Here is a 16,118-nt window from a genome sequence, read left to right as displayed (position 1 = left end):
TTTTAATTTCAGAAGGACTATCTCATTGCTCAGAAATTTGTAAAACAAACAGGGACAAGTCACCTATAACCCACTAGTTCAACGAAACTAATGCAGTAGTCATGTGGGTTCCACTGATTTAAGGAGATGCACGATGTTTGTACGTCGTCACAACATAGGTCCTGCACGTTTTTGTGGAGGATAAAGGCTGGTGTTCAGATCCGGTCCTACCAGACTGTCATCGTACTGACTGAAGTCTTCGGGTTCGGACAGTGACAGAGAGGCCCCCTTCTCTCTGGCGTGGAGGGTCCCTAGGGCTCCCCGACGCAGGCGTGAGGCTGCGGTCGGAGGCAGGGTTTGGGGAAAGCGTGGGAAAGAGAGGTCAGGTCTCGGGGAGACTGGGGCGTCTGCGTGTTTAGGGCAGGGCTCCCCTCTGCTGTGGACTCGGGGCTCCCTGGTGGGACTGTCCGTGTACATGTGATCGCTTTATTGTTCCGTGCCTCCCCCGCCCCCGCCCCGAAGAAGAGCACTTAACCAACGGCCTCTCCAAAGAAAACAATTCCTGCTTCCGTACTTCGTGGTGAGTAGGAGGGAACCCCGCTTCCTGTCAGCGCTCAGACATCTCTGAAAGACGCTATTGTGCCCTGACATCGAGGCTTTTTTTAAAAAAAAAGTACTGATCTTTCGAAAGCACAAAGGACTCAGTCAGTCACAGGAAAGGTGCCGGGCCAGCCCTGCCTGACACCCCAGCACCTGCCCGCACGGGGTGGCCGAGGCTGTCCCGGGAAGCGGGGGCTCCACGCCCCGCAGTCGGGGATCGCCCCCACCCCAGACACCGGCGGCAGGTGCTCCGTGTGCGGCGCCTGCACGGTTGTGTGCGTCTCTCCTCTGCTGCTTCGCTGTGACCCGTCCCCGGGCCCCTCGAGGTCACTCCGCGGTGACTCGGCTCAGGGAAGCCTCGCGATCCCGGGAGCTTGAACTCGCGCTCCTGTCGTGCAGGTGGCGGGCGCAGTGACCTCTCTCGCAGAGCGGGGTCGGGCGGCTGACTACCCCCCGGAAAGCCAGCGGGAGTGGCGAGCAGAAGTGAACCCACCCCCAGAACCAGGTCCCTTTCACAGGCTGGGTCAGGCCCGTCGGCGTCTATTTAATCTGGCTTGACGGAGTTTGACATAAGCTTCAAGTGATAGTGCTTTCAAGGGGCTAAGCGTTGTGGGGTTGCTGAGTAAATCCTAGTTCCCAGTTTAGATTTTTGGGGTGGAGAGGTGCACTCTTGCCCTTAGTCTTGCAGGTGAAGAAATTTAGAGCCCGAGGGTGTCTCGGCATCGTTCCTGAGGAGGTGGGGTCTGAGGCGGAGCCTCTCCTGTCCCCTGTAGGCCCCCGCCCCCACCGCACCATCAGCTGTTGAGGGGATGCTGAAAGAGACATTCCAGAGACACGCACACTGGAGGACGCCACAGGTCAGCGTGACCCTACGAAGTTACTTCATGCTGTGCAGTTCGAGGGACACTGAGATGTCTCTAAGCCAGAACAGGCTGTAATGTTTTCAGTTTCAGAAAACCTAGAGGAATCTGAAACTAATCTCTACGTTTGTGTGAAATGTAACTTAATTTTGGTCATAAAAGGGACCCCAGGTTTCACGAGCCCCAGGGGTTTCGGCACAGCCAGGCGCCCCCCCCCCCCCCCGTGGAGGGCTCTGGCCACGTTCCCTGTGCGAGCCTCCTTGTTGTGGACAGTGTGTGGGGCTTGTGTTTCGTTTCTCGCAGAAGTGGCCCCTCGGTGTGAAACTGAACGGAGAGAAAGCGGGAGCCACCGTGTTGAGGAGGTCCTGTCTGAAGACGGGGTCTGGCGCGGCATCCAGACCTCGGCTGGAAACTCGGGCTTAAGTCTGAGCTTGACCTTCTTAGCCCGTGGCCAGCGGCGTCTGACTGTTTATTTTTGCAGTGGCTGTAATTGGGGGCTTGCAAGTTTGTTGGTTTGTTCTCTCGTTCAGTTATGTTTTAATTATAGGATTTGCAGGCTTTCGTGGCACGAAGGTCAGCAAATGTTGTGTTTTCTTGGCTGTCATATGTTGCCTTACCCTCGGGAATTTGTGATCTGGGGTCTAACGACGCATCCGAAGACCCTGCCTCCCGCACGGCTGGAGCCCTCAGCCAGGCTCCCCCGTCTCCGCCCCTTAGAAAAACACGTTCTCTGGGAAGTGTTGCCCCGGATGAGGCAAAGCGTCCGTTACCGGAAACGTCTGCTCTCCAGTCCTGTTTCCGTACGTTCATCTCTGTGCGTTGTTCACATTCTAGATTTTTCCTTAGCTTTGCTGACATCGAGTTTCGTAGTCACGTGGGCTTTGAACTAGGCTGCGCTGAGTTCCTGTCACCCTCTGCCGTGGCAGGGCCTCCGTGTTGGCGAGTCCTGTGAGCGAGAGTGCAGAGTGATGGTGAGACGGACGGGAAAGGAGCGAGAAGCCGCAGGGTTAACGCACGTCTCACGTGCGTCTGGGTCGGCCTGGCCCCGCCGTGGAGATGTCGTGCACCTCTGTGTCCTTTTCTTTTTGTCGTGACGATACCTGCTTTCGGTAGGAAAAAGGAGTTCTTGAAGACAGCAGTTAAGAGCCAAGTCGTAGTCACACTCACCTTGGAACGCCTGTGGAGGCACAGGCCCTTTACCCCTCTGGGCTTGCTCCCGCGTTCCGGGCTTGCGTGGCGGGAACCAGGAGCCTCGGAGGCCCCGGCTCACCCGGGGAGCATCGCGGGCCGGCGGCGTTGCCCGTGGTTGTGCTCAGCACGCGTTTGTGCTTTTTAAGAGCGCGCCTCGGGCACCGCCGTCTTCCGTCACGCGGACCTGCTGCTCACGGCGGCGTGTCACCTGAGTCGTCCGCTTCACCGGGACGCGGAGGCCGAGCGGCACGGCCAGGCCCCGGCCCTGCTTCCGTCTCGCCGTGTGTGGTCATCGTCTGGGACCGTGAGCTTCTTGGGGGGGGGGGAACACCTGTCTTCCTGAAAAAGAAGTTTGAAAATGACTGTTGGGTAGACGACGGCAGGGCTCTGACTGTCTGTCTAGACCGGCCCCTCGTTCCTGGGGCCTGGAGACAGACCCGGACCAGGAGCTGTTTCGGGGCAGAGCTGCGGTCACAGTCTTTGGTCTGAGTGCGCGGGCAGCACTCTCCCTGGTGTCCCGCACCCAGCCCGTCACCAGAACCTGGCGTGTCCCGGCATTCTGTCGGGAATGAGGGGCACTCCGCACCTGTGTGCTGTGTAGTGAGGGAAGCAGCTGTGAGGCGGCCTGACGTCCGTCAGCCGTAGGTCAAGGTCAACTGGAAACCCATTGCCTGTGGTCGCCCCGAGTGCTGGCATCTGGGACACCCCGAGTGCGGCCTACCGCGGAACCGGGCCCGTGTTTAACAGATGCTCCTTGTCGCCCTCAGGACCACCTGCTGCTGCCCGCGACCACCCACAACAAGACCGCGAGGCCGAAGATGTCGATCGTGCTGCCCGCCATCAACGTCAGCGGTGAGTGGCGGCCCCGGGCGCGGGCGGCGTGGGCGCGCGGGGTGGGGGCCGAGGCGCTCTGGGTTGGCCGGGAGACCCTCGCAGTGCTCGGTTGGTCACGTGTGTGTCTGGGCGTCGACGGTGAAACATTTTCCACTATTTTCACGAGATACTATTTTTAAATTTTATACCATTTTTAAATATTAAAAGATTTAAAGTTACTTTTTAAATTGACGTATTTTTCAAAGAAAAGTCGATGCTCTTTTTTCGTTACGTTGGAAAGTTAGCTGACTGTCGCAGACTTGGCGCCTGGGACCTTCTGGGTCCAGACGCCCAGTGAGAGCCCCGGGGGGACCGCGGGGCTCGTGGTTGAGGACGCAGAGCGGTTTCCGGCATCGTGCAGGTGGCGGCGTCCTCTCCAGACCAAGCCTCAGGAGCCTCTTTATAGTTAATCCCTCGCACCGGAGAGCTTGGCATTGACAGTGTTGCGTTGCGTTTTGTGTGTTGGTGCTGGCTGTTACCTGGAGTGCGGTCAGACTGCAGCACTTTCAGACGCCCGGGGATGGCCCTGGCCGGTGGCTGAGTTGGTGGGAGCACAGTCCTGTGCACCGAAAGGTTGCAGGTTCGATCCCTGGTCAGGGTGCATATGGGAGGCAACTGATCGGTGTTTCTCTCTGTCTCTCTCTGCCTTCCTCTCTCTAAAGTCAATGGACTTATCCTCGGGCAAGGATTTAGAAAAAAAAAATAAGAAACTATCCGAAGATGTTAAGGCAGAGTGCACTTGCTTAACATCCTCGAGAAGGAAAAATAAGACAAACAGAAACCTCTGCTCCAGAAAGCGAGCCCCGTAGGAACGCACCAGGCACTGAGGAAATGCCGCGGAGGGGAGATTGCTTCAAGCTGTGTTCCCATGGAAAAGGGAGCCGGCTTCCTCCCAGCGCCGCGAGGGTTGGCGTGGGTTGGAAACAAGCGGAGGGCAGGGCCGGCTCTCCACTGCCTTGCGCTGGGCTCTGATGCGAGGGGGGTGCTGGGGGAGCCGGCCACCGCCTCAGGCCCCTGTGTCAGAGCGGCGGGACCCCCAGGAACTCTGTGTCTGGTGTCAGAGGCTCCTGGGGTCTGAGGAAGGCGAACGGGAAAGCCCTTGACCTAGCCCACGGTCGGCCCGTCCACACGAAAACCAAAACCGGGAGGCTGAGGAGCGCAGCACCTTCCGGCCGCGAGTGCGCGTCGCACGCTCCAGACCTCAGGCTCTGGGGACGCCGGCCTCGGGCTCCTCGGCTGAGCCAGGGGCAGTGGCTTCGGCCCCGCAAGGCTCCTGGCTGCGGCCCAAGTGTGGCTTCGTGTGGCCTCGCTGCCGTGATGGTGGCCCTTGCGCAGGAGGGTGCCGCCGAGGGCCGTGAGCGCGCCCGGTCTCTGCGAAGCCAGAGGCAGGGAGGTGCTGTGTGGCTCCGTTTGTCTCGGCCAGGGGACGAGCATTTCACGGACCCGAAAAAGACAGTCATTGGAGGCTCATTCTCTTTAACGTGGCTTGGATTTCCCTGTAAACAGTTTTGTTTTTTCTTCTTAGGGCGTAGTAACCTGTCAGGAAAGTTCAGGTTCCAATTCAGGGATCACAGGCCGTGTGCACACTGTGGGGGGCCATCCTCAGGCCCCACCCCGACCCTCGGCCGCTCCCACCGGGGCTGCTGCTCCCACCGGGGCTGCTGCTCCCACCTGAGGCTCCCCCCACCCCCATGCCCACGGCGTCGGGGGAGGGGCCTCGTCCCTGCCCCACTGCAGCCTCCACACCGTCTCCCCCGCCCTCTGCCGTGTCCCTGGAACCCTCAGGTGTGCGACTGCCCCCTGCCCCCTGCTGACCCCACGGGTCTCTGCCAGCCCTGTGCCGCCATCACCTACTCCTGGCTTCATGACCTTTGTCCTCTGACCCTGCCACCGTTTCTGTGTCCCTCGTGCCCTCTGTGGACAGATGTGCCTCCGTACCTACCTGGATTCCATGTCCCCCTCAGCCCCTCCTCTCCCCCACTGGCTGAGTCTGTCGTGGGTCCCACTTGTCTGTGAAGACCCCGCCCCTGCTGAGCCCGGCTGTCCCCTGTCTTCAGCTGGACGCGGCGGGCAGCAGCCTCACCAGGCCAGCAGAGCTGTGAGCCCTGCAGACCCGGCCTTCTCTCCTCAGACCCCCAGCAGCCCCGGCTGCGGGCACGTCCTGGCCACCCCAAGCTGCTGGGCGACTTGGGTTGGGGAAGGAGCTTCCGGTGGTGCAGCCGCACTGGGGGTGCGGGCCACTCCGTCCCTGCCGTCACTGTCAGCGCCGTCACTGTCCTCTGAGGACTCTCCGTCCCCGTGGGCCCGCGTCCCGGTTCCTCTTGGGTCAGAGTCTCCACCCCCGCCCGCCCATGAGCCCTTCCTGCCCCCAGAGCAGCTCCGTCCTGCTGGCGGACCCGGTCAGCTCTGCCCTGGGGGCACCTGGAGTCCATGTCCCTCTCTCCGCCACGTGCCCCGGTGGAACCTGCAGGGGGGCCTGTCCGTCCCGCCCTGCCTCCTGGGCTCTTACCCGTCGTCGCTGCGCCGGAAAGCTCTAGCAGAAGGGCCACCGTGCGGGGCCCCTGCCACAGCCGAAGGCCACGCCTCTGTTCCCCGCACCGGCCTCTCGAGGGCTCGTGTGGCCGACGGCTCCCTCTTTTCTTGGCTCTCCAGCTTTTAGTTTTAAAAGTTTCAAACCGACAGGACATTCGAAAGGTGAGGACGGCAAGTATCTGCAGACCCTTCACTTGGATCTCTCCAGTCGCTCACGTTTCACCACATTCCCTTCGCCTGTGTCTGTCTGTCTGTCTGTCTGCACGCGTGTGTCTTTTGAGCCAGGTGAGAGGAAGCTACAGACGTTCTGACCCTTGACCCCCAGATTCGGGGGGGGGGGGTTGGGCCCCGGAAAGGGCGTCGTCCTCCTGCGTGTGCCCGGCGGCGGTGGGCCCCGCGCTGGAAGGGAGGGGCCGTCCGTCCGCGTCCCGGCTCTCACTCCGCCCAGAGCACCCTCCGCGTCCCCCCGGGGAGTCTTCACACCGCAGAGCACTGGCGTGAAGCGGAGTGCGGGCCACGCTCGGACAAAGCTGCGAGAAGGCGACTGTGGGCGGTTGGCGGAGCCGCGGGCGATGAGTTAGACGTGCTATTTTTAAAACAGGGTTCTGGATGTTTCTGCACTGAAGTCAGCATTTCCCGCTTTTGAGTTATTTCCACTGATGTTGTGGTGAAACTGCTCATTTCCTTTCAGTCTTGATACATAATCCAGCAAAACAGGACAGAGAGGGGGGTTTTCAGTGGTCTCCCCTCTGTGGCGGTCTCCCCCCGGGCGGGAGTGCCGCAGGTCGGCCAGCAGCTCGTCCTGTGCACCCCCCACCCGCCCGTGTGCCACGCGCACAGCCGTGGTGGCACCGGGGGACGAACGGAGACCGGCAGGTTCCGCCCTGCCGCCATCAGGGCCCGAGTCCGGCCGCCAGTGCCGCCAGGGCTGCACGGCAGCGGAGTTTCATCCCTGAGTCGTTTCCTTGCGGAGGAAGCCGAAGGACTCACGATGAAACCCCGTGGTGGGTGGAGAGGACCTAACGAGGGCAGGACACACACTGACCGGGGGACGGTCAGGGGACGGTGACACGCCCGCCCCGGCGACGGCCTCCCCCCGGCATGGTCCCGAGAAGACCTCCTCCCGCTCACTCGGGGGGGCCGCCCCCGCAGGCCCCCGCGGGCCGTGCCCCGACGCTGCGCCCCCGCTCCTGCAAAGCCATTCCTCCTCCTGGCGGCCTGCAGGGGGCCTGTCTGCCGAGCGTGCTCACCACGTGGTGTTTTCGCTGCGGTTCTCTGTCCAGTGCTGGTGGTCGCGTGCAGACAGTCAGGTGCGTGGAGTCAGAACCCACGTTTCGGTTTTTTAACGGGAAACGGACTCGCCGTCGGAGCTGTGGCCCCTGCCGCGGGCACTGGTGACGTTCCGCCCGCCGCCCCAGCAGACGGCTCCTTTCTCCCAGAAACACGCCGACCTGTCGCTTCTGCGCCCCTAGCAAGTGTGGTGGTGAGCGTGCACGCTTGCTGACACGCTGCGTGAGGCCCTCAGAGAGCCCCGAGCCTCCGCCTCGTGCCCGTGGGCTGCGCCGGGAGAGAGCAGTCACCCAGGGAGGCCTGTGTGGCCCCGGCTGCCCCGCGAGGTTGGGCGAGAGTGGGCCTCGCAGCCCTCTGGCACGGCGTATCCAGCCGGTCCGGGCCCTCGGGGGCCGCTTAGCTCCGCCCCGGACACAGCGCGCCGACGGACTTTTCAGAGAGAGGTCAGGTCGGTCCTGGGTGGCCACCAGCCCCACCCTGGGGTGTGGGGTCAGAGGTGAGAAGGCGGGAGAGGCGACGGTCTGGGTGATGCACGCCGGCGGGAACCTGGGGGGACGAGACTGGCCGTGGGTGGTGCAGCGGGGGGCTCAGGTCACTAGTGCGCTCCGGAAGTGACTCCCACCTGCTGACCGTGCACCCGCGCCGCGGGGGCGCTGCTGGGGGACGGTCAGTGTGGCCGTGCTCTGCACGTAGAGAGGAGACGGGGGCGGTGGGGGGGGGGGGGCGGCAGCACACGGCAGCGGCGGCGATGAGCCGGGAGACGTGGCAGCCGCCGGGCTGAGGTCACTGCGGGCCTGGAGTGGGGAGGAGGGAGAAGGTCCAGCGGCCTGTCAGCGGCAGCGTCCGTGGCGCTGGCAGCCGCTTGGGGAAGCCCGCCCCGCTGGGGACTGGACGGCCGTCCCCCACCCCGCACTGTCCAGCTGGCGCGAGCGCTCTCTCCCTCTCGCTCCCTCTCTCGCTCCTTGAAGCCACCTGGCGTCCTTGCTGAGCTCCTCCCAGATGTCCGGCTGCCCCCGCCCCCTCGGGGTGGCCTCTTCTGACCCTCTGCCACGGAGCAGGCCTGGGGACGCAGCTGCAGCGTGGAGTGGGGCAGCCTGCCCGGCGGGCTTGGACCCTTAGTGCGTTCGCTGTCGCTGCGTCGAGGAAGATAATTCACGGTTTGCTGGCAGTCGTGTGGGTAATTTTTCCAGGAGTGGTTTGTCTTGTGTTTGACTCGGTAATGAGCTGCTTGGTCTGCAAGCGCTTCCACAAGACTCACGCCCTTTGGCTGGGCGTCTCCTAGGGTCCAGTTCTTCCCTGCCCCGGAGGGGCTGCCCGCCGGGCCCCCTGCCCCTCCCGGCCCCCAGCCCTGAGCTCCGAGCCCCGTCGGCTCGAAGTGAGGCCCCTTCCGTGTCCGCCCTGTGGCGGGAGCCCGAGTCTGTGTGCACAGACGGCTCAGCTTTCGGCTGGTGGAAACTGGGGGCCAGCACCTGTTGGGGCTGCAGAGCCGGCTTGCATGCGCCCCCGGGAGCCGTCCAGAACCCGGTCACCTCCGTCTCTGAGCCCTGTGCAGCTCAGCGCGGCCGTCTGTGTTCTGGGTGGAGGGGTGGAGGGCTCTGGGAGGAGGGCCGTCGCCAGAGTCAGGCTCCGTGCGCAGCTCTCCAGGGCAAACCACGGTCCCCTTGCCGAGCACACCAGGCTCCGGTCCTTGGCAGCTGCTCCTCCCACTGCTGGGGGCCCTTCCCTGCACCCCAGCCCGTGGGGGCACGCAGGCGGCACGCAGACGCCATGTGTGTCCAGGCCCCCCCGAGCTGGGAGGGTGGTGTGGGGGTGGAGCCGAGGTCGGGCCGCTCGGGCACCTGCCAGCGCAGCGCTCCTCGCACCCTGCCCGCCGGCCCGAGTCTCGCTGGGGCCGCGCCGGCGGCAGAACGTGCGCGTCCTGCTGACCCCCCCCCCCCCGTGCCCTCCTGCAGAGAACGTGATCGACGGGCAGGACCACGAGGTCATGATGCAGATCGACTGCCAGGTGATGGACACCAGGATCCTGCACATCAAGAGCGCCTCCGTCCCGCCCTCCCTGCGGGAGCAGCCGCCGCGGAACCAGACCAGCACCGTCTTTGGGGCCCCCCCCACGGCCGCGGAGGCAGCCCGCGTGGTCGGCGCCATCCCCGAGTCGCTGCAGTAGCCCCGGGCGCCGAGCGGGACCCCGCAGACTGGGGACAGGGGCCGCGTGCCTCCTCCCACCGCCGTCCTGGTGGCGTCTGACCCGGGACCCGCCCCCAGGGTCAAGTTCGGGGACAGAGAAGAGGAGCTGCTGCATCTCCACGTCTGCCCCCTCCCCCGCCCCCGGCAGGGCCCCGGATGCGGACAGACACGGGGCGTGTGGCCCCCCCCCCTCCGGCGAGGCCCCCAGCGGACTCCTGGGTCTCCTGAGTGGCTCCCCCGTGTGTGTTTCCTGTTCGGCCACCACCTCCTGGGGGTCGGCCCCGCTCCCCGCCCTGCTCCTCACTCGCCAGCACGGGCCGCCTGTCGCCGGCCACAGCAGCACACGTGTTGTGGGTCCACGCAGACCCACTGCGCACACCATGTGCCCCGGAAATGGGGTTTCGGAACTGGACAGCCCAGTGCACCCCCAGAGCCAGCACAGTGCAGGGGTGCGTTAGGAGGGGGAAACCTCCGTAGGGGGGCTGCCCCACACCCGGGTGACGGTTGGGGGCTGGGGGGCAGCGAGTTTGAGAGAGCGGGCAGGACGGGACAGGCCAGGGGCAGGGCCCCGTGAGCAGGCACTGAATGTTCGCTGGGGTTGCCGTCCTCGGTCGGAGCCACGGCTGCCGTCTCTTCTGAGGACCGGCGGCCGCCGGGCCGAGTCTTCTCCGCTCGCCGTGCGGCCCCGCGGGCCTCGGCACACACAGACCCCCTTCCCGTGGGGAGCCCCCACCCGCCACCCCTCTGCCAGGCAGTGGTGCCACGCCCAGCCACAGGGGCTCGGGGGCACCAGGCCAAGCAAAGGAGAGTGTCGAGTCTTGGGAATGACCCGAGTTCTCGGACCCGAGACTGACTGTGCTGCCAGGCAAGCGGGGTTCCTGCCGGGTGTGGGGGGCGGCCCCTGCGCGTCGAGACCAGAAACAAAGACTGAAACGTTGCCCTCGCTCGTTTGCACTGTGCATGGACGCTGCCCTCCTGCCCCGGGCACCTCCCTCCCCGGGCAGGCCTCCTGCCGGCCGGCCCTCCTCCACCAGACCCTCCGTCCACTGTTCCTGCCCACAGCACCCTCCCCGAGGGACAGCGCCCCTCCGCCCTGGCGTCCTGGTGGTGGTCCAACAGGCAGTTCTTGCCGGGGGCCACACTGACCCATGGTGCCGGGGGCCCTGCCTCGGGCCCAGGGCGGGGGGTCGGCGGGGCAGAGACCGCGTGGGGGTGCGCAGACATCCCCTCCTCCTCACAGCTCTGACGGGACCCACCTGTCCCCAGCGTGCCCCGTGCTCACGGGCCGGCTCGTCGGGGACCCCTGGGACCACCCGGGGGCCAGGAGGTGGCGGCAGTGGGGCAGAGGGCTGGTCCGTCCCCCATTGTGGGGACATCGGAGCAGGCGGGGCGGGGTGAACCTGTCCTTGCGTCCGCCTTCCTAGGAGTGGCGCTCCCGGCAGCTCCACTCACAGGCCCCCTGGCAATGACCACTCGGAGCCGGAGCTGGGCCCTGCGTTCTCCCCGCTGCTCCGCACAGATGGACCTTACTGCTCGCCGGGGCCGCCGCAGGCGGGTGCTCATCGGCACCCGGGGGCCCCTGGCCCTCACCAAAAGGGGTCGTTTTATTCACAGAGATCGGGGATCTTTGCTGCTAGTGTGAATGCTAATTTTAACTTTAAAAGCAAGAGTAATGCCTAAAAGAAAGAATGTAAGAAAGTTTCATTCTTATTCCTAATTTCAAAGTGGGGCATTCCTGTCCCCACCCCCCCCCCCCCCACCCCTAAGAGCTGTGGTTGATTTTTAATTTTCTAGGAAACAGAACCCTGGGTGCCCCCACGGGGTGCTGCCAGGCCCCAGTGGGAGCAGGCAGGCCCCTCCCCCGGGAAGGGTGTCCGAGTGACCTGCCCACTGGGGTGTGGGTGGCAGCTGCCTGAAGCGAGGGTCCCCGTGGAGGACGGGCTCCAGCAGCTGTGCCGTCCGTGCCCCCGGCGGGCGGAGAGCCGGGGTCTAAGAGGAGGAGGAGCAGGGAGGTTCTTGGGGGGGCGTTCAGTCCTGGTGTGGGCGTGTCCGGGCCCCTGTTGGGAGTGGGCCCTGCACCCAGCACCGGTTTGCTGGTCTGGGCACTCGGCACGTTGGAAGACTGGCCACGGACCTCGGCAGGAGCCAAGGAGTGAGTGTCTCAGTTTGCGATCTGCCAAGGTCAGCAAGTGCCTTGCCAGCTTGCTTCCTGTCCTGCGGCGAAGGTGGGGCCGTCGGCTGCATAAACCAGGAGGTGTGGCCTGTGTCCCCCAGGGCGGCAACCCTGGGCAGGCTGGCCGGCTGACCTCGGCAGATGCACGCTGGATGTTTACCTGACGTTGAGCCCTGGCTTCCAGGCCAGTCACCTAGGGAGGCGTGGGGCTGCAGGTGAGCCCTGCCGTGTGCCGGCACCTGCGGCGTGTTCTGACCGTCCCAGTGGCCGGGCTGCCGGCAAAGGGCTCCTGGAGCGTGGGTGGCATCCTCGCTGAGGCTGGGTCCATGCCGACCACCAGTGGGCATGGTGGGGGGAGGACAGGTGTGCCGCCCGCCCCCGAGCACGCGTGTCAGTGGGTCGGCAGCGGGAGGACGGGTCAGGGACGGCCACGGCTGCGGGCTCTCAGGCCGCCTTCGAGAGACAGTGCTCGTTCCCTCTGAAATGTGAATAAAGAGTCTCCAGCTGCCTGCCTGCTCTGTCTGTGCCGGGGGGGGGGGGGACGAGGACTCGAACCGCGTCTTCACGTTACGTGATTCCTGACGAGACGGGAACACCACTGTCACCCTTCAGACGGAGGCGCTGAGCCCCCACCCGCCGGTGGGGTGCAGCCCCCGCCCGGTGTCCCGACGCGGGAACGGCCGTCCTGCCAGGGAGCAGCCCGTCTCCCCTCTCCCACCTCCCGCTCTGTGGGGCCTGAGGCCCCTCCCCGGTGACCGCCGGCACCGTGGGGAGCAGCTAACTCGAGGCCCACGGGTCCGCAGACGCAGCCTCGTGTCCACAGACCATGGCTGCCGCCACCTCCCTGCGGCCGGGACTCGGAGCTGGCGAGGGGCAGCTCCCGCTCCCCCCGGCCCCGGGCGCACGCAGCACACAGGGACGGCGACGCTGGCCTCTCTGGGAGGCCGGACGGCCTGTTTCTGAGGACCCGGTCCCGGGCCTCTCCGGAGGTCTGCGGAGCAGGTTCGCAGGCAGTGGGCGGGGGGGGGTCTGTCGGCCGGGGGCTCGTCCTCCTGGGCGTCCCAGATGGTCAGTGCAGGCCTGTGTCCACCGAGTCTGGGTGGAGGCAGGCGTGGGGCTGGGCACGGAGACGAAGAAGGGAGAGTCCAGGAGCCAGAGGGCCAGCAGAGCCACAGGAGGGAGCGGGGAGCTAGAACCCAACACCCCCCACCAGCTCCCACGGCACCGCCCAAGGGGCTCCTGCCCTCTGGACGTGGGGTGCGGTCCGAGCAGACCCACGTGAGGGGCCGGAGGGCAACCTCGGGGCACACAGCCATCGGCCCGTCAGCGTGTGCCTGGCGGTTTACCGGCAGCACTTGCCCCGCATCCTCCGCATTGCGCTCGTCACCTGGGGGATGTCACCTGCGCCCGGGCGTCCTTCCCCTGGGCCCTCCGTGAGGACGCGGACCCTGCCCCCGAGCACTCGCCAGCCCAGCCCCTCAGACGCCCCAGAGCCGCCTCCGGGGGCGGGGGGGGGGGCTGCGCTCCCACGGTGCAGTGGCGACGGCGGGAAGGGCCCACAAGGTCCTGAGATGGTGCCGTCACTGCCCTCCAACCCCTGCTGCCCTCGGCGGGGCTCTGGGTGGAGGTTCCCGGGCCAGCGTCCGTCCTGGCCACGGCTCGTCCGCACACATGGCCGCGGTCACAGGACACACCTTCCCTAGCTCCCGGAGCTGCCAGGGCCCTCTCCTGCTCGTGACGTGTTCACGTCAGCCCCACACGTGCCCTCCGGCCTGGCAGCCTCGGGGGCCGCCCGGCCCGGCCCCTGCTGCTCAGCCGGGGGCCAGGAGCGCGCCTTCCACAGTGTGAGCGGGAAGGAGGCGGGGACACTTGACGTCCGGCTCCCACAGGCCCGAAGGGGCCCCTCTGGGGGACCTTAGCTGGCGGCACGAGGGCTCACCTCCCCACCCTGAGGTTCCAGCCGGCTCGGGGAGGGGCGGGGCATGCGGGGGCCCAGGAGGGAACAGCCGGGTTTTGCTTTGCTCCCAGAGCAGCACACCCCCCCCCCCCCCCACCCCGTCCTGAACTCTCGCGCCTGCAGGGGCTCATTTCCTGTCCGTCGTCCTGCCGGGCGGGCCTGTCGGTGTCTCACCCCATCGGGTGCCCCCAGCAGGCAGTGGACACTGCGCTTGGGGCGGGGCTCTCTGGGCACTGGGGGCTGAACTGGTGTTTTTTGTTGACTTGGACTGTTGACCATTTGGGAAGATAGGGACGGACATTGTCTCCGGGCGTCTGTCCTGGTGGCCTGCGGTGGCCTCGTCCCTGCACTCACGTCCACGGGAGGGCTGCCCAACGCCGAGGCAGGACCCCGGGGGCCAGGGGCGGCTCCGGGCTGCTCCCTGCGACGTGGGTCTGGCACCTGCAGGTGCGGCCGAGGGGCCCTGGGCTGGCGGGGCTGCAGGAACATGGCCCCCGGAACTCAGCAGGGCCGAGAGTTCTGTTGAGAGTTCTGTGGCCCGACTGAGCCCCCTCGGGTCAGCTCAAGGCCAGTGCAGCAGCGGGACCGACTCAGTGTGCAGCACCCACGCAGGGGCCGGTTGGAGAGGAGGCCGGGGCTTCAGGGGCCCTGCCGTGCCCCCGCCTCCCCTCTGAAGACCCGCGGGTCCGCTGGGAGGACCCTGCTGTGCGGGTGGTGGCACGCCCCTCGGAGGGCCCCTGGTCCGAGGGGAGCGCCCGCGGCTGGGCGGTGTCCAGGACGGAGGCAGGGAGCCAGCCAGCCCGCTGCCCACCAGGCACCGCCCTCTCCCCTGCGCCAGGGGCCTCCTGGGCCCAGCGAGGGAGCGGCCACCTGGAGAGCCCCGTGCCCTCGGCCAGGGCGCCCAGAGAAGGAAGGCTCCTGGCCACCTGAGGACAGGCCTCTGCCCTGGCCTCCCGTTCGCAGCCCTGGGGACAGGGCGGTTGGCCTCGGGCTGGAACCAGCTTCACTGCAGCCTGTGTCTGTGGCTCCCACGTGGGGCTGCAGGCAGGACCCACCTGTGGGGGGTTGGGGGGGGCGGGGGGCTGTAGAAATGCTGCCACCTGCCCGCCCGAGCTCTCCAGCTCCCTGGGGTGACCTGACCTCCGGACTGTCAGCCCCGCCCCAGTGAGTCCAACGGCACCGACGTCGAAAGTCAGAACCGAGAAGCTGTTTTTGAGCCCGAGACCCAGCTCGTGTCCCAGCGTCTCCGGGGGTGAGGGAGGGTGGGTTCTGGGGACAAGAAAGCTGTGTTTGAGTCATGGAGCCCGAGCGGGGGAGGGGCCGGGGCCGTGCGGGCTGGATGCGCTGGGCTGGCGGAGGTGAAGTCAGACATTCCTGGGCCGTGTCAGAGCCGGGGAAACGCTTGAAAACAGCCGGAGCTGTGAAAGCGGAGCTTTCTGCGCGATGGCATTTTCTTGGAAGGAGAGGGAGGGGGGAGGGGCGGCCAGGCCCAGGAACAGCTGGAGATTTGCTCCCAGGCTCCTGTCCCTGCAGACGAGGGAAGAACCTGAAGGTGGAAGAGCCGGGCAGGCGGGGGAGGGCCCGGGGGGGGGGGGGCTGGGGGTGCTGCAGGAGCAGCTGTGGCCTGGAAGCAGCAGGACCCCTCCTTCCTGCCACTCTGACCCTGGGGCCTGCCCTGGAGGTTTCCCCCAGGGCAGTGCCCACACACACCTTGTGTCCACCCCCCAGGAAAGGCCTCGCAGATGAGGGGGGCCCCCGCGGGCTCAGGGCCCCCGCAGCCCTGCCCGTGCCCAGCTGTGCGGCGCCGTGTGCCCAGGACTCCCGGCCTGCAGGGTGGGCCCGGGCGGCAGGCACACTGTGGCCCCGGGCTCGGCTCGGCCTCCATGGGGGGCCCTCGTCACCGGGAGACGGCGCAGGGCGTGGGGGGTTCGGGCGTGGAGCCCCCCACAAACTCTGCAGCCAGCACTCCCCGCCGGAGCTGCTCTCCCGAGAGGGCCGACGCTCTGCCCACGGTCCGGGCAGCACTGGACACTCAGACGCTGGTGCCCAGGGCGCTCAGCCGCGCCCCGCCCCCGCGTGCCTGGCCAGGGCCCGCGGGTGCTCCCTCGAGTTAGTTTCCAGCCGCAGTTCCTGTGGGATCGCGCTCCGGGCCCGGCCTGGCCTCGCACGGGAACCGTCAGCGGGCGGGAGCTGACGCCAGCCGCCGGCCCGGGACGTTCCCAGGGAAGAGGAGACGTAGGGGCAGGAGTAGGGGTCGGGGGTCAGGGGCCTGTGTCCTGCAGAGCAGCTGTGGGTGGGACCGCAGGTCCTGTCCGCTCGGGCCATGGACATGGAGGGCGAGGCCCCTGATAGGCCGAGGGGAGACGGAGGGCTGAGAGGGGCGCCTGGCGTCGGCGAGGGGAGAGTCTGTCGCAGGCAAAGAGTGGCTGGGGGCCTCTGGAGCCCGGTGGGCCCCCGCAGGTGCTGGGAGGGTCCCGAG

General features: G+C 66.4%; 1 protein-coding gene across 1 annotated transcript in view; it reads left to right on the top strand.

Annotated features, from left to right (window-relative positions):
- Positions 1–10,008, top strand: part of ATF6 (activating transcription factor 6) — a 48,777-nt gene extending 38,769 nt beyond the window's left edge. Inside the window, exons 15-16 of the mRNA XM_028503457.2 lie at positions 3,398–3,482; positions 9,278–10,008. Of these exons, the coding sequence (XP_028359258.2) occupies positions 3,398–3,482; positions 9,278–9,489 (297 nt within the window). The 3' untranslated portion in view covers positions 9,490–10,008. The remainder of the gene's footprint in view (positions 1–3,397; positions 3,483–9,277) is intronic.
- The last annotated feature ends 6,110 nt before the right edge of the window (positions 10,009–16,118 follow it).

Source organism: Phyllostomus discolor, chromosome 14, assembly GCF_004126475.2.
Source record: "Phyllostomus discolor isolate MPI-MPIP mPhyDis1 chromosome 14, mPhyDis1.pri.v3, whole genome shotgun sequence".
In the NCBI taxonomy this organism is placed as follows: Eukaryota; Metazoa; Chordata; class Mammalia; order Chiroptera; family Phyllostomidae; genus Phyllostomus; species Phyllostomus discolor.
The sequence above is the reverse complement of the archived record's forward strand: the minus strand, read 5'-3'. Positions and strand labels throughout refer to the sequence as shown.